Source organism: Peromyscus eremicus, chromosome 8a, assembly GCF_949786415.1.
Source record: "Peromyscus eremicus chromosome 8a, PerEre_H2_v1, whole genome shotgun sequence".
Taxonomy (NCBI): domain Eukaryota; kingdom Metazoa; phylum Chordata; class Mammalia; order Rodentia; family Cricetidae; genus Peromyscus; species Peromyscus eremicus.
Window position 1 is genome coordinate 80,687,161 of NC_081423.1, and position 21,952 is coordinate 80,709,112.

Sequence of the window (21,952 nt, forward strand, 5' to 3'; positions counted from 1 at the left end):
TGGGAGGACCCAATAGCATGGAGTTCCTGGCGTGCTCCGTGGGTCGAACCAGGTGTTGAAGTAGGTGAACTCTTCTCAAGGCAGCCACGGCACCGCACACCTGTAATCTCAGCCGCTCGGGGGAGATGGCCTGCCTGGGTTACGCCCGGGTTACAGAGCTCTCTCTGTAGCCTTCAGAGTCAGGCATGGTGCTTCATATCTGCAATCCCAGCCCTCGGGAGGCTGTAGCAGGGCGATTGCTAAGTTCAAAACAAGATCCTATTTCAAAGAAAAGAAAGCCTTCAGACTTGGGGGTGAAACTCCCTTCCAGTTCCAGGGGGAGGATTCTAGGAAAGGGGTGCTCAAGCTCTATGGTGTAACACGAATTCCTAATGGTCTTATAAAAAAAACCCAGAGCCAAATATTGGTGTGAATGTTGAAAGATCAGAGAGACAAAGGAACGAGCCACCTCTTACCTCTAGGTTCCTCAGCCTTGAAAAGCCCTCTACTTCCTGTCTCCTCATGCCTTATATACCTTTCTCCGCCCAGCCATCATTTCCTGGGATTAAAGGCATGTGTTCTTCCCAAGCAAAGGCATGAGGTCTCAAGTGCTGGGATTAAAGGTGTGTGCCACCACTGCCTGGCTCTGTTTCTCTCCTAGACGGAGTCAATCTCATGTAGTACAGGGTGGCTTTGAACTCTCAGAAATCCAGACAGATCTCTGCCACCCGAATGCTAGGATTAAAAGTGTGTGCCACCAATCCCCGGCATCTGTGTTTAATCCAGTGGCTTGTTCTGTCCTCTGATCCTCAGACAAATTTTATTAGGGTACACAATGTATTACCACACGATGGCTTTTACTGGATGAAGGGGCCCAAAGGATGCTCAAGGAGGAGGCACCACAGTCTGGTCCCACCTCGCCTACCTAGCTCAGAAGGCGGAGGCAGGACCCAGACTTGGATGAAGGAGAGGGTACTTGTCAAAAGAGGCAGATTCCCACCTTCTGTGCCCTGTCACCCCCGCAGCAGCCTCGGGCTCTCTTGCTCCCGCCCGGTGCCTATAAATAGCCCAGGACACGCGAGGAGTGACGCGGCTGGGCAGGCTCGGGAAGGCGGTCGCTTGGCTGGAGCAGGTGGGCGGCAGAGGGGCGCGCGAGCCCTCCCCTCCCGCCGCCAGGCACCAGATGACGGACGCTGCTGAGTCATCTCAAGGCCTCAGCGTCCGCCACGCTTCGCTCCACCATCTTTGAATTTTGGGCTTGGGGGCTGCAGGGAGAGGCTGATCCCCAGGCTCCAGCACCCCCCAAGCAGGCGGGTCTGCGTCAACAACTGTGGGTCCGCCCCCTGCGCGACCTTGGTGCGTGAGGCACCCAGAAGTGACCTCAGCCCCACCTCTCCCGCCGGACTCCGGTCCTTCCTGCATCTTTCTGCAGTACCCATGTTAGCGCATCCCACTCTGATGACGCCCCTCCTCCCAGAGGTCAATGACCTCTTCTACCCTCTACCCTTCTACCCTCAGCCCCCACCCCATCTCGATGCCCGCTTTTTCTATTCCAATCAGATACACAGAGCAGACAAGCTGAGACAAGAAACATTTAATTATGGGCCTGGGGGCTCAGCAACTCCCCCACAGACCCATCATGCAGCCTCATGTACAGTGGGCATTGGGCCCCTCCCCGGGGATTTTGCTGGTGGGGGGCCTCATGGCAGCAAACAGGGCAGTGTGGCTTTAATCCCCTCTTAGGGGGAAAAGTGGGGCAAGGTGTGTTGGGCTGGAGAATCTGTGTCCTCTCACTGTATGGAGGGCATGACTGTGCCCAGAACTGGGGGTGGCATTGGCTGACATGATCAGGGTGCAAAAAGGAGGCTCTGAGCTTGGAGGGAGGGGGCTGGCACCAGGAAAAAAAAGCAGCCTTTGAGGGAGAGGTCCTTTGTCCTGCCCACGAGGGCCAGGGTTTCCTAGACCATCACTTCCTGACGGCCAAAACAAACATTCCATATCCATCCTCTATCTGAGAAGGGTAAGTTTGGTCCATCTGAGGGCAGAGCTTTTAGAGAGACCAGAACTCACAACCACAGACTACCCTGGCTGGCTGCTTCTGGTGACAGGGATTTCTAGAGTCTTAACAGTGAAATGTTTTGACCAAACAGGGGCCAGTGTCTTGTTCTCAGCTGGGTCTGTGTCCAGGCTGCTTTTGGACACCAATTTCTAGTAGACAAAGGTCAGATGAGGCTGCTGTGTGGGGACGGTCCTTAGCGGAACACTCTCTCACATGTCACATCCCCTCCAGACCTCAGTCCTGCCCCTGCTCTGTCCGCATGGGTTTCAAGTAACGGAAAAGATTCCTGAACTTTCCTGAGAATTGAAGGAGTGACAGTGGTGAATTCTGGGTTCTATCACAGTCCCCAGTCCCCTCTCAATCCAGAGTGGAGGGCTGAGGAACACCGAAAGGCCCTCTCACAAGGCCCCAGTTGCAAAGGGGTGGATACACAGACCCAAGCAAAGGCCGTGGGCAAAGAGGAGTCAGGCATGCAGAGGCAGTATGGGCAGGTCAAGTCTCTGAGGGCAGCAGGAGACTCCCTAGGGTGGGACTCATTGTGGCAACCCGACTAGGTGGTACCTGGGCACTGGGCGGGCCTATCTGTAGCTTCCTCATTTCTTCCCACTTTGGACTCCCTTCCTCAAGTCCCAGAAGATCACCCCATTCAGGATACCCCACCCAAGAAATAAAACCTTCCTCAGTGCAGAAGGCTCCTAAGTGGGGGTGGGCGATGCTTAGGAGAGAGACGGGGAGAGGAAGGGTGTGGCCAGGATGCCGGCTTCCTTCTCAGGCCAGAAGCAAGGGCCAGGCATGGGCAGGGGTAGCGTCAGGGTTGTCTTGGTTTCTGTCAGATCTCTGCCAGGGAGTCGGCTGGCACCAAGCCTCGCTTCTTGCCACTGCTGACGCGGATGAAGCCATCAGCATCCTTGCTTCTGCCCACGCCTACACAGATCTGAGTGGAGAGGTGAGACCTGGAATGAGTGTGCTGGTGGTTCCAGAGGACATGCCCCAGGGGAGGGTGGGGTTGGGGTAGCTGGTGTGGATAGAGCTGATGCAAGCAGATCTTAGGAGGGATCAACGACATGACCAGGACCCAGGGCTAACAGGACATCAGCATCAGGGCTGAACGTAGTGATCAGTTAAACCAATGCCCCTTCCTAATCCCAATTCACAGAGCAAGAGGTAGAGAGAAAAGGGCTTGTGTGAGGTTATGCAGAAAGACAGTCAGTACTTAAATCTAGTCAGGGCACCCTAAATCCTAGCGCTTGGGAGGCAGAGGTAGGCAAATGTCTGTGAGTTCAAGGCCAGCCTGGCCTACCTAGCAAATTCCAGGACAGTCAGGGCTACACAGTAAAACACTGTCTAATAAAAAGAAAAAAAACAACTGGCCGTGGTGGTGCACACCTTTAATCCCAGCACTCGGGAGGCAGAGACAGGGGAATCTCTGAGTGTTTGAGGTCAGCCTGGTCTACAGAGCAAGTTCCAGGACAGCCAGGGCTGTTACACAGAGAAACCTTGTCTTGAAAAAACCAAAAAAACCCCAACCAACCAAAACAAAACAAAAAAGCAGGGGCTGGAGAGATGGCTCAGTGGTTAAGAGCACTGGTTACTCTTCCAGAGGACTTGGTTTCAATTCTCACCACCCACATCGGCTCACAACCATCTGTGACTCCAGTCTCAAGGGATCCAACAACCTCTTCTGGCTTCTGTGGGCACCAGGCACGCACATGGTGCACAGAAATACATGCAGACAAAACACCCATGCACATAAAATAAATACAACAAACAAACAGAAGACAGCGAAGCCTCCAGATTCGTGATTCAGTGCTCCTGTTTTCCTCCAACTGCCTCTGATATCAAGCTGCCTTTTGTCAGCGACCAGCTCAAGTCCCCTGGGAGGGCCTTTCTATCCTATTCCTTTGTTTGGTTTTGTCTTTTTGAGACGAGGGTCTCAATACGTAGCCTTGGCACTTGCTGTATAGGCTTAAGCCCAGGACAATCCTCCTGCCTCAGCGAGGTTACAGGTATATGCCATCAACATCCAGTTTACATACTGCTGGGGAGGGAGCCCAAAGCAAACACGCCACCAACTCAGCTCCAGCTCCAAGGGCTTCGTATACACCATGCTTCAGCCCCAGCAGGGCCCCGGAACCCACCTGGTTCTCCTTGAGGCTCATGTAACCCTGTTCCTTGTTCCCAGAGAAGGGCCGACAGCAGCGCCAAACGCTCTCACCTGGCCTCACCCGCTGCACGAAATTGGCTGGGAAGAAGCCAACCCGGTCGCCAATCTTGCCCTGGGGATGAGGTTGGCAGTGAGCCTGAGCACCAGCTTCACCCCCACTTTTTCTCTAGACCCAGTTCCTACTCAGAGCCAGTACCATCGTCCTCCAGACCTTGGGCTCTCATTATTCCAGCCCCCAGATGGTGGTGGCTTCTGGCCTTGGGAGGCCGTGAGGTGGGCAGAAGGAGCTGATGGAGGGAGGGTGAAATTGATGAGGCCCAAGGATTGGCTCTGGGCTTGGCCTGAGCAAGCCACGGGAGGAAGGGAGGTCTTTGGGGCCTGAAGGGAAGGTGGGACAGTACCTATCAGAGCCCCCTCAGACCCCATCCTGCCAAGTCACCTTCCACCAGTCTTCATTAGAGTCGTCCACCAGCATGATTCGATCTCCGGGCCTGGGAAAGAGAGAGCTGGGGCAGGATGTGGGTACCTAGATGCCCTGCATGCCCCTCTCAGCTGGTGGGAGAGGATTCTCAGTGCTCTTTGAGGCCATTGAGACCACAGATACAGCAGATTCCCTGGAATAGCCCAGAATTGGGGCAGAAGACAGGATACTACACCCATCACCCTGGGCAACTCTGGCCTCTCTGTGGACACAGTATATTCAAATGTGCAAGAAGAAAAGGTTCTCATCACCCTATGTTCCAAGGTCAGTAGGGGTTAGGCAGGACCAGTGAGGCTAGACCACAGAAAGGGACTCACTGGAGAGCTAGGTCATTGTTCTCCTGGGGCAGGAACTTGTAGAGTGCAACGTAGGAGTACATGGGCCCCACATCCTTCCGCAGAGACAGCTTTGGGGCCTGTAGGAAGAGTTCCGGGTCAGTAACGGTGGGTCACCTCCCTGGTCCACCCACTGTCCACCTGCTGTGAGTGTGCTTGCCCTGGGGTAGGACAAGGACACTGTGAATCTCTGGTAAGTAATAAGTGTGTATCTTCCTAATCATGGGGGCGGGGATGGGGCTGAAATAGAGAGGGAGGACACCCCTTGTTTGCTAAGTTCGGAACCGCCTGCCCTGGGAGAGCAGGAATGGAGCAATGGACAGTGGTGGCCCTCCCACCTTCCATGCCTCTCATCTTGACTGTTGCTTCTCCCAGGGGACTGAGGACACATTGGGGGAGAAGCAGTGAGTGCTGTGTATACCGTGCTCCTTTTTTTTTTCCCTCCGAGACAGGGTTTCTCTGTGTAGCTTTGGACCCTGTCCTGGAACTTGTAGACCCAGGCTGGCCTCGAACTCACAGAGATCTCCTGCCTCTGCCTCTGCCTCTGCCTCCCAAGTGCTGGGATTAACGGTGTGCGCCACCACGCCTGGCTTTGCTGTGTGCTCTTATGTACACATTGATCAATGGCAAGAGGTGGCCTGTGGGCTCCAAGCTAACGCCAGGCTCACCTGCTGTCCAGGGCTCTTCTCCTCTGGTCCTGATCCTTCACTCTCTGCTGGGGCTGTGAATACTGGGGACAGCAAGGGGAGAGCAGAGTGTGAAGCTTCAAGCAGTGCCTCCTCCCCCGCTCCCTGTGCCTGGGGACGGCTCCCTCTGGCTTACCGCTGTCACCAGGCCCCTCTTCTGAGCTGCGGATGCTGCCTTCCCCGTCTTCTGTTAGCTCATCCCGTTCACTCTGGGGAGAGACAGGAGGAGGATCAGCCACTGGGCCCACAGTCATCCTCAGAGGCCCTTCCTCTGAGGGCTCCCCTTCTGCGCCCAGCATACCAGGCTCCGTGTGGGGGACTCAGACGTGCTGCTGAAGCTGGAGCGGTTCATCAGTGCCAGGGAGGTGCCATAGCGCAGGGTCTCATAAACTGGGTCCACTTTCCCGATGGTCCCTGCTAAGCATCCACCTTCAGTGCCTGGCACTTGGCTGCCAGCCTGAATTCACCCCGAAGCTCAACCGTGTGGGGCCCAGGGCTAGAACTCAGATCATCAGGTTTGGTGGAAAGTGCCTTTCCCTGATGAGCTGACCTAACCCTAACCAGCTCTATGCATTTGTTATTATTATTTGGTTTATAAGACAGTGTCTCACATAGCCCAGGCTGGTACCCACTTGCCAGCCTGAATTCACCCTAGACTCTATATGCAGCCGTGATGGCTTTGAACTGTTTATCCCCTTCCTCTGCCTTCTGAGTGCTGGAATGCCTGGCATGGGGCACCACACCCAACTCAATCCCACCTTCCTCAGTGCTGTCTCTCAATGTCTGGCACAGTGCCCCAAGCTAAGTACTCTTAAACTGCCAGTCAAGAGAGCAATGAACAAATGAATAAATGGAGCCTACATTCAGGACAGGTGCATCCCGGAAGGGAAGTAGGGAGTACCAGGAACAGGCAGTACCAGTGTGACTCAGGCATGGAACTGAAAGCTATGTGGGATTTTTCACAGGAAGTCCTCGGAGACAGGGGCCACGGGGTGTAGGCACTTACCAGCAGGTGGGGACTCTTTGCTCATGGCACAGGCTGGTGGTGGCTCATGCACCAGGAGTGGGGAACTGAAGTTGCGTCGAAAAGAGGTGGACTGGGGCAAAAGGAGGTGCAGAGAGAACACAGAGATATAATGACCCGTGGAAGGATTGGCCTTGCCCAAGCCCGGGGCCACCCCACAGGAGGTGCCAGCCTTGAGGGGTCTGACACATGCCAACTCCCACTCACTGTCTTGCCCGGGCATTGCTGGTGGGAGATCTCCTCGGAGCACCAGAGGTGGACGCTGACTTTGCATGTTTTACATCGCAAGCCCTGCTTGGAGTTTCCTAGGAGAGATTCGGGTTCAGCGAAGGGAAATGGCCAAGAAAGGACACACCCATGGCCAAGGAACAGCTACAACAGAAAGCCTGGTGGCGCGTGCCTTTAATCCCAGCGCTCTGGAGGCAGAGTCGGGAGAATTTCTGAATACTAAGCCAGCCTGGTCTACAGAGCGAGTTTCAAGACAACCAGGGCTACACACAGAGAGACCCTGTCTCAAAAACCAAAAAGTAAAAAACCACCCATGACTCTATCGTTGTTTCGCAGAGTTGGCAATAAAGAGTCCAAGGCCTCATGCGTGGTAGGCAAGTGCTCAATGAACTAAAGCCCAGACTCACTCAACGCTCATCTGTCTCCGCAGGCAACAAGGCACAGTTAGAAGTGTGACCCTGCGTTGCAGTTCTCCAGTATCAGGCAATGCCATGGCTTATTCCCAGGCGCCCACCAGCCCTTCCTCTGGCCTGCCACAGGGCCCAGGCACCTACCTACGATGAGCTGGCGGCACAGCTCACAAGGGCTGGCTCTCTTGAAGACGTGTTCCTGGAAGCTGTGCAGCCGCACTGGTTTGAGTGGTGCCAAGGGGCGTGGGACTGGGCACGGCGAGGGTGCCGGGGTGGGGAGACCCCCATCTGTGGATGCAGGTGGTGGCGAAGGGGGAGGCAGTGGGGTGGGCGGAGTCAGCAGCACCTCTGTTGGGCACTTCAGCTCAGAGCCTGAGCGGAGGAAGAAGTTCTCCACGCTCTTACTTCGAAGGATGGTTTTGAGGGAGAGGGTGCGTTTAAACCGCTGGAGCTGGGAGAAGAAGGAGCAAGCTGTGAGTGCGAGGCTGGAGGACTTCCTGTGTCTCCCGTGGAGAGGCAGGCCCGGAGCCGAGGACCAGAGCCAACAGAAAGAACTACCAGAGACTCCTGCTCTGGCCATCCAGCCTCCCAGAACCCCACAGAGAACTAGCAGGGAATTTTAAGGGCATTCTAGCTGGGCAGGCACATGCTTAGAAGTAGTGGAGACTGTGGAAGCCAAGTGGTCAAGGAGCGGCTGCTGGTCTACTCCAGCCAGTTAAAGTTGACCCGGTGAAGCCAGATCCCCTCCCCTCCACACACTTAAACAAACAAACAAACAAAAAATCCTAGGCTGGATATGGTGGCATCCTTCTGTAACACCAGCACTCAGCAAATGGAGACAGGAGGGTCAGAAGTTCCAGGCCAGCCTGGATTGCAGAGCAAGATCTAGTCTCCAACAAACAATACAACTAGACTTTTGCAGGGTGTGATGGTGCAAGGCTTTAATCCCAGCGCTCAGGAGGGAGAGGCAGGTGGATCTCTGTCCAATTGAGGTTTTACATAGTAAAACCCTGTCTCAATACAAAATGGAGAATAAAACTAGATTTTTTAAAAAAATTCTTGAGATAGTGTCTCATGTATCTCCAACTGGTTTCAAATTCTGTAGCCAAGGAAGATGACCTTGAACTTCTGACCCTTCTGCCTCTATTTTCTTAAGTGCTGGGATCGCAGGCATGCAATAATCCTCTGCCTTATTCAGAGCTGGAGATCAAACTCAGGGCGTCACACATGCTAGGCAAACACTCTATTAATTGAGCTACAACCATAGCCTCCCAAACTAGACTTGTGTGAAATTATATGGAGATGATTTTAAAGTATTTCCTTTTTCTTTGAAAAAAAAATGCAGTATACTTTTTTGTTTTTCCCAGCCCCCCACTTTCCCCACCCCTTTAACTGTAAATCATGGAAGTCATCCTATACACATGCACAATGAGGTCCATCAGTCTTTTTTATGGCACACACCAGCCACTGTGCTGTTATACTAGTTACTCGGTAGATGTCGCTCGGTCGGTAGAGTGCTTGCCTGGCATGCAAGCAGCTCTGGATCCAATCCCCAGCATTACATAAAACTGGACCTGCTGGCACACATCTGTAATCCTAGCAATCTGAAGTGCGAGGTAGAGGTAGGAGGATCAGACATTCAAGGTCATCTTTGACTACGTTGTGAGTTTGAGGCCAGACTGGGCTACCTTATTTGAAGGGGGGTGGGGTAGGCTCCTAGGCCTTGGGAGGCAAAGGCAGGAAGGCTGTCTTGGTATGAGGTCAATAGGCTACATAGCAAGTTCCTGTCACAAACAAACAAACAGAAATACAACAACCTCTGGGCCCAAACAAAACACACTGGGGGGGGGGGGGCGGGTTAAGCATACTTGCTGTTCTTGAGGAGGACCTGCGTTCGATTCTCAGCACTCATAGGGCAACTCACAGCTGTCTATACTCACAGCTGTCTATACTCACAGCTGTCTATTACTCTAGTCCCAAGAGATATGGTGCCCTCTCCTGGCCTGAGCACCAGACATGCACTTGGTGCACAGATAAATGAGAAGGCCAATCACTCATACAAAACACACCAGGACTTTTTGGTTTGCTACCAATAAGATAAGAAGGTAGAGGCAGGAAGGTCAGAAGTTCAAGGTCGTCTTCCTTGCATACATGAGTTTGAAGCCAGTCTGGGATCACAAGACACCATCTCAAGAAGAAAAAGAATTCTCCTTTTATTCTCTGTTTTGTATTGACAGGGTCTCATTCTGTAGCCCTAGCTGGCCTCGAACTCATAGAGATTCATTTGTCTCTACTTCCTAAGTGCTAGAATTAAAGGCATGCTCCATTACACCTTGTAAAAACCTAGTTTTACCGTTTGTTTGAGACAAAATATTGCTGTATTCTCCAACAGGTGGGATGCAGGGCAGGAAAGTTGCCCTGTAATCTCAAGGCTGATTCTCTCCCCAGATCATATTTCCAGTCCATACCCTGCAGCCACCTCATTACCATCATTGTCTTGTCTTAGTTCAGGCCTGCTATCCAAAGCCTGGTTCAGTACCATAGTTCCCTGGCCAAGATCCCAGGCCATGACCCCTGACCTTGCCAAGAAACCTTTTCTGTGGCTGGAAGAGATAGCTCAGTGGTTAAGAGCATGTGCTGCTCTTACAGAGGACCAGAGTTCAGTTCCCAGCACCCATGGAGGATGGGGGCTTACAATCCCCTATAACTCCAGCTTCAGAGGGCCCCACACCTCCTTCTTCTGGCCTTTGTGGGGCACCTGAACTCCCATGTACACACCCACACAAATATACATAATTAAAAAATAGATGGGCGGTGGTGGCGCACGCCTTTAATCCCAGCACTTGGGAAGCAGAGCCAGGTGGATCTCTGTGAGTTCGAGGCCAGCCTGGACTACCAAGTGAGTTCCAGGAAAGGCGCAAAGCTACACAGAGAAACCCTGTCTCGGAAAATCCAAAAATAAATAAATAAATAAATAAATAAATAAATAAATAAATAAATAAATAAATAAAATCTATCTTAAAGAAACCTCGGCCAGGTGGTGGTGGTGCACGTCTTTAATCCCAGCATTCGGGAGGCAGAGCCAGGTAGATCTCTATGAGTTCGAGGCCAACCTGGTCTACAGAGTGAGTTCCAGGACAGCCAGGGCTACACAGAGAAACCCTGTCTGGAAAAAAAAAATTAAAAAAGAAAGAAAGAAAGAAAGAAAGAAAGAAAGAAAGAAAGAAAGAAAGAAAGGAAGAAAGAAAGGAAGAAAAGAAAAGAAACCTCTCCTGGCTCCTCAGGAGATAGCCCAACACCCTTATTCCCATGGAGACAATCCCTGGTAAGGGGATAGAAGCTGTCTGTCCTTCCCACCTGTGTCTTTCTGCAGCCCAGAAGCCAGGAATCCAAACTTACCCATGCTTTTATGCCTGCGAGTTTTGATGTTCATACCCTTTTCTCTGCCTTCTACACCTCCAGAGGCCCTCCCTGTCTGAGAAGAGCCTTTCCCACAGAAGTTCATGTAGTTGGATTTTTCTTTGGGCCGCCAGCTCACAAATAATGACACAGAAACTTTTTTGGTTTTTTTTTTTTTTCGAGACAGGGTTTCTCTGTGTAGCTTTTTCGTCTGTCCTGGATCTCGCTTTGGAGACCAGGCTGGCCTCGCACTCACAGAGATCCTCCTGCCTCTGCCTCCCGAGTGCTAGGATTAAAGGTGTGCGCCACCACCGCCCGGCTGGGACTTATTATTAATTATGAAAGCTCAGCCTTAGCTTAAGCTTGACCCACTAGCTTTTATAACTTAAATTGACCTGCTTCGTCCAACTCCCTCCGTGTCTCATTGGCATCTCCTGTACACCTAGATTCCTCCTCCACTTCCTTTCTCTCCCCAGAAATCCCACCTATGTCTCGCTATTGGCCATTCAGCCTTTTATTACACCAATCCCAGCAATACATTTTCACACAGTGTGCAAATATTCCACAACATTTCCCCATTTTTGTCTAAATAAAAAGGAAAAGCTTTAACTCTAATACTAAAATTATATACAATAAAAACAATTATCATGTAAGAATTACATTCACACCTTTAATCCCAGCACTTGGGAGGCAGAGCCAGGCAGATCTCTGTGAGTTCAAGGCCAGCCTGGTCTACAGAGTGAGTTCTGGGAAAGGCGTAAAGCTACACAGAGAAAACCTGTCTCAAAAAGCCAAAAAAAAAAAAAATTTACATTCACAATGTCCAGTCCATTTGTATTTGTTAAACTATTCTATTATCTATCTTATCTTGATGAGTCCAAAGTTTTATACCTAAACCATTTTCTATTATAACTTGTATTAGCATCCTAAAAATATATTTGTGTACATTAAAACATCTTCTTAGATAAACAAATTAAACTTTTATGTTTCTTGACCTTATAAACTTTACATCTCTTGTGTATGTTTCCTTTTTTAATTTGGTAACAAGGAAAATTGTAAAACTATGACTATCTAGTCTTTAATCTCATCAAAGACCCAAGAAGGATATAATATTACCTGAGTAAACAGGAAGTGTAGAACAAACAACTTCCAAAACTATAGAAACAACAGAGAAGTTGGCTGCCTCGACAGTCACCCAAGGTTCCTCTGCAACACTGGGCATCCATTTTCAGCCTGCAGGCCTAGAATGTCTGATAGGCTTTATTGTGAAGCAAGAATTTTAAAGGACTGTACTACCTTGTCTTGGCAAAGTTCAGCAGTTGCTTTCTTTTGTGTCCTGCTTGTCCAATTTGGACAGCATACTGTCAGCAGTCAAGGCAAGGGCAGCTTCTTGATCAGTGGCTAGCTTTGCCACAATAAAAGCAAACTCCATATGGTTTCTTAATGCCCATCATCCTGTTTTGAAACAAATTGGTGCTACCAGAAGCAGATGTATCTTACTGTCATGAAAAGCCTTAGGTTATTAAAGCATCTTAAATGCCATATTGTGTAGGTCTCTGAAGTATTTGAAGACCACCTATCTAAAATATCTCTGTTTTACCTTGGAAACATACCTAACATGAATACAGGTTTGATTATTATAGATGACTAACTACTAACCTGACTAATAGTTGTTTGTTTGTTTTTTAGTTTAAAAGTAGATTCAATAATCTACCCCTTTATTTTGTCATTTCTACATTGTATCTCCCCTTTTTTTTAATCTTCAGAAAGAGATCCCTGAATCTAATCTCCTTTGTTTAGCTTTTTTTCTGACCATGACAAATAACAACTTGTAACCAACCCCCTAAACAATGACAAACATCCATAACCCACTGAATGACCAAAAACCTCCCACTCCACATCTTGGGAATGTGGGTGTCATGTTCTCTAGACTACTTCCTGTTGTCTGTGGGTGACAGCATCTTTAGAGGACCCTGAGAAAATTGAGATAATGGTCAAGTCCTGGGAGAGCTAGCTGTAACATTTGTTGTCCAGTCTCTGTGTAATGGGAAAGTGCAGGGCTTATCTGAAGTCCTGGCTGGAGTAGTGTGTGAGGCTGGACCATCTCAGCTAGCAGCTCTGAAGTTGTTCTGGATGTAGAATTTTGTGGAAACTGCAACAGAGGCATTTTTGAGGCTGGATCACCCGGGCTACTTGTCTTTATTGGTGTCTGGTCCTTTTCTTCTGAAAATACATAAACTTTTAAAGGTAACATATATGTCTGCATTAACATAAACATGGAATGTGTGGTGTGCACAAGTCAGCTAAAGATGCTTTTTTGTTCTGTGTTGTAAAAGGAATCTGTTAACTTTATAAGTTCATTTGTACTGTATAATCAAATTGTAATATAAATCTCTATCCATTCATATGAAAGGATGGCATGTAATAATAAGTCATGAAGACTCTGTAGCCAACAAGATTTATCATGTCCCATCCAGTCTCAGAGCTGTTCCCCTAGTAGAAGAATCAGCATATACATCATATATCCTGTAGTCTTTCTTGGTTACTTTTTTCATGTCTGTAGCCAAGATTTCCAGGAGGTCTCCCCCAATCAAATCTGATCTTTATTAATTTTGAAGAGAACTATAACTTTTTGTTTCCCATGGAAACAAAAGCATAATCTCTCCCCCAATGCAACATATTTTCTGAATTCCATTTTGAAGTTAAGAGATTCTTAGAATATATAGGTTGGTTTAATTTAGCAGTTTCCATTGTCTCTCAGCAGCTGTTGTTTTTTTGTACATTAGCATTTAAAACATTTAAAGTCAACAAAGCACCATACAGGACCCAGATGCCCTATGCATTTCTCATCTTTACGTGGCTTTTTTTTTTTTTTATATTACTTTACTCTCTCTTTATTTTTATTTATTCTTTTCTATGACTGTCTATATCTATTTTCTTTTATTTTTTCAGCATTTATGCACATTTTTTTTTTTTTCGAGACAGGGTTTCTCTGTGTAGTTTTGGTGCCTGTCCTGGATTTCCCTCTGTAGACCAGGTTGGCCTCGAACTCACAGAGATCTGCCTGGCTCTGCCTCCCTAGTGCTGGGATTAACGGCATGCGCCACCACTGCCCGGCCCATCTTAGCACATTTTTAAACATACTGTACCTTTTAGCTGGGCAGGGGTGACACATGCCTTTAATACCAGCACTGGGGCGGCAGAGAAAGGCAGATCTCTCTAAGTTCAAGGCCAGCCTGGTCTACAGCATGAGTTCCAGGACAGCCAGGGCAACACAGAGAAACCCTGTCTCAAAAAACAAAAACAAAAACAAAAACAAAAACCCAAAACCAACATACTGTACCTTTTTAGAGGTTTTCTGTGTCTGGACCTGGCTTTACTAAGTGCTTTCAGCATTCTCTGATCTCTCCTGAGACAAATCTTAAACTGTCATGTCAGCCACCACGTGGCTCATCTTAGTGCATGGTGCTGGCACTTGGTGCTGGCTGGCTCAAGCCTGCAGACAATGTCTAGGAGCTGCATTTCTCTATGCTGGCCACTGGCCTGCCCGAGAGACTGCAAGACTAGGAACCTACACCTGTCTCCCTCTCCAGAACTTTTTTTTAGCTTTCCCAGGCCCTATATTTGGATATTCAAACCTCCACGCTGGACAGCATATGTAGTTGGATTTTTCTTTGGACCACCAGCTCACAAATAATGACACAGAGACTTATTATTAAGAAAGCTTGGCCTTAGCTTAGGCTTGACCCACTAACTCTTATAACTTAAATTGACCTGCTTTTATTAATCTACATTTGACCATGCGGCTTCTTACTTTTCTTTCATTCTGTTTGTCTGACTCCCTCTGTGTCTCGTTGGCATCTCCCACACACCTAGATTCCTCCTCCTCTTCTTTTCTCTCCCCAGAAATCCCACCTATGTCTCGCTATTGGCTGTTCAGCCTTTTATTACACCAATCCCAGCAATACATTTTCACACAGTGTGCAAATATCCCACAAGTTCATCAGTAGATCCATTTCCTCCTCTGATACTTGTGGAATATTTGTACACTGTGTGAAGATAAGTTGCTGGGATTGGTGTAATAAAGAGCCGAATGGCAAATAGCTAGGCGGGAGGTGTAACTGGGACTTCCAGGGACAGAGAGGACTCTGGGAAGAAGAAAAGTGGAGATGCCAGGAGACACAGAGCAAATAGTGTAGTGGGTAGCCATTCCAGCTTTGATCTGGAAGTTCCAACCCCTACTGAGGCTTCAGTAACTGTCACGCCTACAAGGCGGGGCCAAGAGAGGACCCTGAAGACCCGAGATCTGGATGCGCCCATCTCTTGGTTCCTGGACCCTGGACGCTGAGGTAGACCAAGTAGAGTTCTCCAGAGAACACCGCCGGACTGCACTACGTCTTTCCCAGACCCTGCAACCTACCAATCCCTTCATTTGTAAGTTACGTCACTAAATAAACCTCCCTTTTAACTACGTGGAGTGGCCTTAATAATTTCACCAATAAATAGGATGTGCAGGAAGGAAGGTAACAGCCACAAGCTATGTGGCAGAACGCAGATTAATATAAATGGGTTAATTTAAGTTATAAAAACTAGTTAGAAAGAATCCTAAGCTATAGGCCAAGCTTTCATAATTAATAAGAAGTCTCTGTGTCATTTTTTTGGGAGCTGGCGGGACAGAGAAAGACTTGTTACAGGTACTCCCTGGGCCTGCCCTAGGACAGAACTGCATCAGCTCAGGTTCCTCTTTTTTTAATATATACATTTTATTTATTTTTATTTTATGTGCATTGGTGTTTTGCCTGCATGTATGTCTGTGTGAGGATATCGGGTCTCCTGGAACTGGAGTTACAGTTGTAAGCTGCCATGTGGGAATTGAACCCAGGTCCTCTGGAAGAGCAATCAGTGCTCTTAACCACTGAGCCATCTCTCCAGCCCCAAGCTCAGGTTACTCCTGTCAACTTCTTTTTTGTTTTGTTTTGTTTTGTTTTCAAGATAAGAGTTTCTCTGGGTAGCCTCAGCTATCTTGGAATTCACTCTATAGACCAGGCTGGCCTGGAACTCACAGAGATCCACCCGCCCCTGCCTCCCCAGTGCTGGGATTAAAGGCATGTGCCACTACCACCTCACTTCTCTTGTAAATTTCTAACTCCTCCTGAGACGGAAACAGAGGCCAGTCACCTCCAGTTCCAACACACAGCAGGTACTCAGTCACCATGCCTCTGACAAATACATCACCGACTTCGTGGAGCCAGGGCCAGTTCTGCTCTGAGGCTGGAGTTCTTGGCACCCCTCACTCAAATACACCCTCTCTGAATCTGTGGAGAGCAAGGTATGGTGACTTCCTTATCCAGAGCCTTGTCCCTCTCTCTTCCTGTGGAGAGTTACCTTATTCCTGCCCATTCCTTTCCACCAGTGACAGAAAAGGGGGGCCTAGGCCAGGCTCCAGACAGGGAGTCTTGGCCAGGGTGCCCAGCTGGCATGCCAGGCAGCCTGTGTGCTGTGGCTGTCTGCCTAGCACCTGTGTATGCCAAAGGGATGGAAGTAGTGGCCCCTCCAGCCTCCCAGAGGCCAGCAGGCAGCAAGATGGAGGGGGAAGCAGAGGGGGTGTTTGGGCACAAGGCAGGTTCTAGTGTGCCAGCTGGGAGGCCAGAGCTCTAGGGTGTCTGGCACACTGAGTTGTTCATTTCCTTCCAAACTCAGCTTCCTGGACAGCACTGTGGGCTGCTTTGTACATCTATGGGAAGCAAGGCCTGGGGGCCCAGATGCCTGTGCACAGGAGCAGGGGGGGGCGGCAAGCCAGAAAAGACAAGGAAGAACTCGACTCCACATACCAGCTCAGGTCAGGTGGTGGCTGTCAGTGCCAAACATGGCTGTAGGGCTTTGTTGGGGTCCAAGAGGAAAATGAACACCACCGCCACCCTTCCTGACCCCAATTCCTGTCACCCATGTTCTGCTCGGGGGCCTCAAGGTACAGAGCACACAGGAGGTAAAATTAGAGATGTACTGGGGGTAGGGCAAAATTAACCTGTCATCTGAGTGCAAATCACTGTGCTTCCTCTCTCCAAGCCTCAGTTTCCCCACATCCAAGAAGGAGGAGGCATCACTGGCTACTCTCCGGGCAATACAAAGCTCTGGGTCCAAACAGATCAGCTAACCAGGAATTGGCTCCGTAAAGGGTTCTCAGCATTAGAACACTGGATCTGGGCTAACATCTGACACACAGTCTGCCATGGGCTCCAGGGAGACCCTCTGGGGGAGATCGTCATTGTCCCATGGTTTAAATGAGGAATGAATGATAAAGGAGTTTAATCATGCCTGCTCTGAGTCCTTAGCTGGCAAGTACCAACGTCAGGGCCTGAATGGGTAGCTCAGGCTGCTCAGCTCAGACAACCAGGAATATCTTACTGCCATGGCCCCTGCCTTGACCCCTCCCTTCCCTCAACTGTTCCACGGACTTGTCCATTGTGTCGATCAAGGAATTCAGCATTAGAAGGGATCAGAAAGACTAGACACCTAAATCAGTCTCCACCCCATCCCACCGCTGCTGTGGTCACACCGTCTCTGAATGAATGGCTCTTGGTCTCCTCTCGGGATGGGAAGCTCACTCCCTCCTGGGACAGTCCTTCCATCTTTGGGCAGCTGCAGTTGCTAGGAAATGCTTCCCTATATAGCCCTGGAACCTGCCTCCCCGTGACTTTTGCCTATCGGCCCCCATCACTCGCTTGGCTCTGACTAGGCTATTCCCGCCTAGCCACACCAGACATTCCAATTATGTGAAGGCATCAGTCATGTTCCCCCTCCCGAGGCCATTACTTCCAGAGTGATCGATCCCTGTAAACCTAAGCCCGCCCCCACGCCAAGTCTAATCTGCACGCTTTATTGGTATACCCCCTCCCTGGAATTCAGTGCCAACAGCCACCTCTGCAAGGGTACCAGAGGCATCTGGAACACAATGTTCTCCGGCACCAGGGCAGCCTCCACTCTGCCTGCCGATTTCCTAACTCAGCTGTGGGCCCCACATTCCAGGAGAGTAGAAAAGAGTTTGGAAAAAATGGAATTTCCACCTAGGTGACTGGCAGATGACAAAGGCTTTGGCCAGAGGGCAGGATAGGACAGCTGTCAAATGGCTTGATGCCAGGCCGGGCGGTGGTGGTGCATGCCTTTAATCCCAGCACTCAGGAGGCAGGGGGATCTCTGTGAGTTCGAGGCCAGCCTGGTCTACAGAGCGAGATCCAGGACAGGCACCAAAGAAGAACCAGAGAAACCCCATTTTGAAAAACAAAATGCTCCCCATAGACTCACAGGGAGTGGCATTACTGGAGGTGTGGCCTTGTTGGAGGAAGTGTGTCATGGGGGTGGGCTTTGAGGTTTCAGAAGCTCAAGCCAGGCCCAGTGTCACTCTCTCCTCCTACCGCCTGCCAGTCCAGATGCAGAACTCCCAGCTACCTCTCCAGCACCATGTCTGCCTGTGTGCCACCACGCTTCTCCTCAAGATGATAATGGACTACACCTCAGTTGAAATGGTATGTTTTCCTTTAAAAGAGTTGCGGTGGTCATGGTGTCTCTTTGCAGCAATAGAACACTAAGACACCTGAGAAGCATTTCACCAAAGCCTACCAGCGGTCTCAGTGTCCCCACGGCAGGGATCCATTTCTGGTGTGCTCCTTAGTAAGCTGTTTCGCTTGGGTCCAGTTCCCTGCCAGTGCACCTGCAGACTGTCTGGCGTGTGGCCCAGGTCACCAGGTCTCCTGTGAACCCCTCAGAGAAGGAGCCCAACCTACCAGTATTCTCTCCCTTGAAGCTCCCTGGAGGCTCCCTTTTTCCTCAGTTTCCCATGCCATCTCCTGAAACAGTACCAGGCAGCTGGCAGTGGGTGGTGTCAGATATGGTGAAGAATGACTCAGATGGCAAAGCAGGCATGGTGGGGTCTTCCGGGACGACACCAAAGGGGGGGATAAGTAATGTCATAGGATGAACAGGACCCTAAGAGAAAGTGGACCTACCTAGAAGATCGCTGTGTAGCCTGGGCAGAGGGCTGAGGCCCTGCCAGAGACTAAGCAGGAAACTGGGTTCATACGGGCAAGAAATGCCTGGGGGCACCAAGCTGATGACTAAGAACAGAATGTTAGCTTCTGGGCACCCGGCCCTTGTTGAACCTGCCTCACACTGCGTTGGGTGGGTAGCACCCTTCTTTTCTGTCTTCCCTTCCTTGGAGTCTAGAGGTACAGGCTTCTTTGGTGAAGGGCTGGAAGGGGCTGACAAAAGCCCTGAGTTCACAGCTGGAAGGGGGCTGTGAAATGACCTCACAGACAGCCCCTTGACATACCCCAGTCCTGTCTGTGAGGTTATTTCAGAGTCCTTCACAGGGACAAAGGGGGCAAGGCTGGGGCCCCAAACAGCCTGGCACAGAGGGGGGTCAGCTGTGGCATCCCCTCCTCTACTCCTCCAGACCTTCTGCCGCTCAGACCCAGAGCAGATGACATTGGAGGGTCCTTGGGTTGAAGGGAGACACAGCCCTGCCCTGGGTCTGACCCCCTCTCCCCCACACAGCTGAGCATGCAGCCTTGAGATTGCTGAGACAGCACAGCTCCAGGCTCCTGCTTGCCTTGGGGAACTCCTAAGGAGGGGTAGGAGCAGACAGGTTTTCATGCGGCAGGAATTGGGAGCTCCTCCATTCTCTAGGAAGACAGGGAGACTGTGTATCTGCCAGGGTTGACAACAGAGCAAGTGAAGAGGTTGAACTGGAACTCAGCGTGAGGCCTGGCTCCCAGGATCCCCTGTGTATGTCGGATAACCCAAGCACTATCCTCCCATTTCATTCCTTTCCAGGAGAGATTTGGCACCCTAAGGGGTCTAAAATGTGGCCCAGATTTTAGAAGAAGGCAGAAGGCCACTCGTGCACTGAATCTTGGACGTGAGGGACCCAGGTATGGCAGTTCACAGCTGCAATTTTAGCTCTTGGGAGGTAGAGGATGGCTAAAAGTTTGAGGCTAGCCTGGAATACACAGTGAGTTCTACGCCAGCCAAGGATACTTAGCAAGACCTTGTCTCAAAAAACTAAGAGACTTGGACTTGGAGAGCGGCAGGGTCCGTAGGTGCAGGCGCAGGGTAGCAACCTGGAGAGCTTCAGGCAGACTCCACCCGGTTCAACTCCCTGTGCTCGCTGCCGTAATGACCTTGACCTTGAATTAACCTCACATTCTGAGGGGTCGTCCAGATGGACCGAGGTGGAAGAGGGTCTTGGGAAGAGCTGTGTAGGAGCTTGTGACCCCAGGGGAGCCCCAAGACACCACCCATTTCTGGTTCTCACCACACCTCTCCTGGTCACAGGACCAGGATGGTAACAAACACCAGGGTAGAAGGGAAGGGAGTCTTGGCCTGAAGTCTAGGGAGGGGTGAGGACTCCTTCCTACAGTCCCTTCTCTTCCCATTCCGGGGCCGCTCAGGTAGCTTCCCACAGAACTTCATGAGCACCTAGGAGTTGGGGAGGGGGGTAAACACATCAGGGGTGGGAGGTGGAATGTGAGCATCGGCCTCCCCCACCCCTTTCAGTTCCCGCAGTCTGGGCTCCGCCTGCCTTCACAGGAGAATAATTTATTCATTGTGACTCCCACAAGAGTAACAATCATACATAATTAGGGTTAATTATGACATTCATTAATTACGATGACTTCTTTTGATTCTGCCCTCTCTCCTCCCCTCTCCGGGCTCTCCGAGTGGGGGGTGGGGCCGCCTCTGGCTCTGGAGCCGCAACACTCCGGGTCCCCGCCCGCCACCGACGGCCGGTGCTGCCGCAGCCCCCAGCACCGGCTCGAAAGCTGCGCTCCGGGGGCCGCGGCCTCCAGGGCTCCCAGCCTAACCCGTCCGCGAGGTGGATGCCAGGCTGCTGTGGGTCAGAGAGGGACGCCGGAGACACCCAGAGAAGCACGTAGGGAAGCGGAGAGAACCGGAGAGACGCACGCCCAGAGAGAGGGGACGGTTGTGGATAGGAATTCAGAGAGGCAGGAGAGAGGGGGACCGGGGAGCCGCAGACACCGATCTGGCGGCCACGGGAGGGGTGCGCCTCGCACGCACACACGCGCGCGTACACCGGCCCACACCCGCTACACACGGCCACACACGCCCCGCGCCTCCGCTGCGCCGATTCCCTCCAACAAAGCCGAGTTACAACCGCCCAGGAGGGAGCCGGAGCGCGTCGGCTCCTCGCGCGTACCGGAGGGTCGTGGTCGTGTGATCGGCTGCTTGGGTCCCCTCATCGCGAACCCTCTCCTCCCTCCCCGGCATGGCGCGCAGCCTTAGGAATCACGCGGGCCCCGTTTAGCTTCCGTGACCCCAAGGGGACCCCGGCACTGTGACCAGAGCTCCGAGCCAGAGGTGCCCGGGCGGGGCCAGGCCTCTGCCCCCCGACTTACCTTGGTTTCTTGGAGGGTGGAGACGGTCCCTGGGGGGGCATGGGTGGCCGCGTCATCCGGCTCATTCTCCTTCTCACTCATTTCGGTCATGGTTGGGGTATAAAGGAAGAGAGGGTGCGGAGACCCGACGGCAGGCCCGCCGGGGGCAGGCTGTGGGTGGCGGGCGTCTCTTTGGGACTCTCAAGCCTTTTTCCAGTGGCTGCTCTCCGGTGACCCTCAGGAGAAACCCTCCCAAGGCAAAGCAGCCCCCTAACCCCAGGCACCAGAAGAGAAAGTTGTCCGGGTGGCGGGAGAGAGGGAAGCAATTACCAGGAGCCGCGGGAGCGGGACGACCCGGGGCGTGAGGACCAAGGGTCTGCAGAGGATGCTGCGCTCTGCGAGAGGAGGAGGGAAGTGGGGATGCGCGGATGAGCAGAGCGAGGGAGCGACGGAGCTGTCCGAGTTCGGCCGGCTCCGCCGTCCTCTGCGCCCGCCCCCCATCTCCCTCCCCCTCCCCCCGCCGGCCCCAGCCTTGCACCCGGCGGCCCCTCCGCCCAGTCCTAGCCTCCCAACTTTGATTTAGGAGGTCGCCTGGTCCCTCCCCCTTCCCTCCGCCGCGCCCCCGCGCAGCTATGCAAATCAAGGTTTTCAGCTATTGGCTGCGGAGGTGGCTAGGAGGGACAGCGGGGTGGAGTCTTGGGGGGCTCGGCCAGATGGGGAGGGGTTTGGAGGGTAAATAAGTGGAGGAGTTGTTTGACACTGAAAAAACCCGAGATGAAAGGGGGTGCGGAACAAA

The 21,952-nt window shown here is 51.4% G+C and overlaps 1 protein-coding gene across 1 annotated transcript; it reads right to left on the reverse strand.

Moving 5' to 3' along the window:
• Positions 1-1,558: 1,558 nt before the first annotated feature.
• Positions 1,559-21,590, reverse strand: Stac2 (SH3 and cysteine rich domain 2). Its single transcript, XM_059271667.1, has 11 exons — positions 21,178-21,590; positions 7,511-7,817; positions 6,936-7,033; positions 6,711-6,801; positions 6,006-6,118; positions 5,841-5,913; positions 5,687-5,748; positions 5,001-5,098; positions 4,642-4,693; positions 4,177-4,314; positions 1,559-2,972 (listed from the first exon to the last, which is right to left on the reverse strand). The coding sequence occupies exons 1-11, from the start codon at positions 21,265-21,267 to the stop codon at positions 2,868-2,870; spliced, it is 1,227 nt and encodes a 408-aa protein (XP_059127650.1). The 5' UTR covers positions 21,268-21,590; the 3' UTR covers positions 1,559-2,867.
• Between the last annotated feature and the right edge of the window lie 362 nt (positions 21,591-21,952).

Coding starts and splice junctions, on each gene's coding strand:
- Stac2 (XM_059271667.1), bottom strand. CDS start 21,267: ATGACCGAAATGAGTGAGAAGGAGAATGAGCCGGATGACGCGGCCACC. Junction 6,119..6,710: donor CAAAGAGTCCCCACCTGCTG/GTAAGTGCCTAC, acceptor GATGCTTAGCAG/GGACCATCGGGAAAGTGGAC. Junction 2,973..4,176: donor TGAGCCTCAAGGAGAACCAG/GTGGGTTCCGGG, acceptor CTCTCCACTCAG/ATCTGTGTAGGCGTGGGCAG.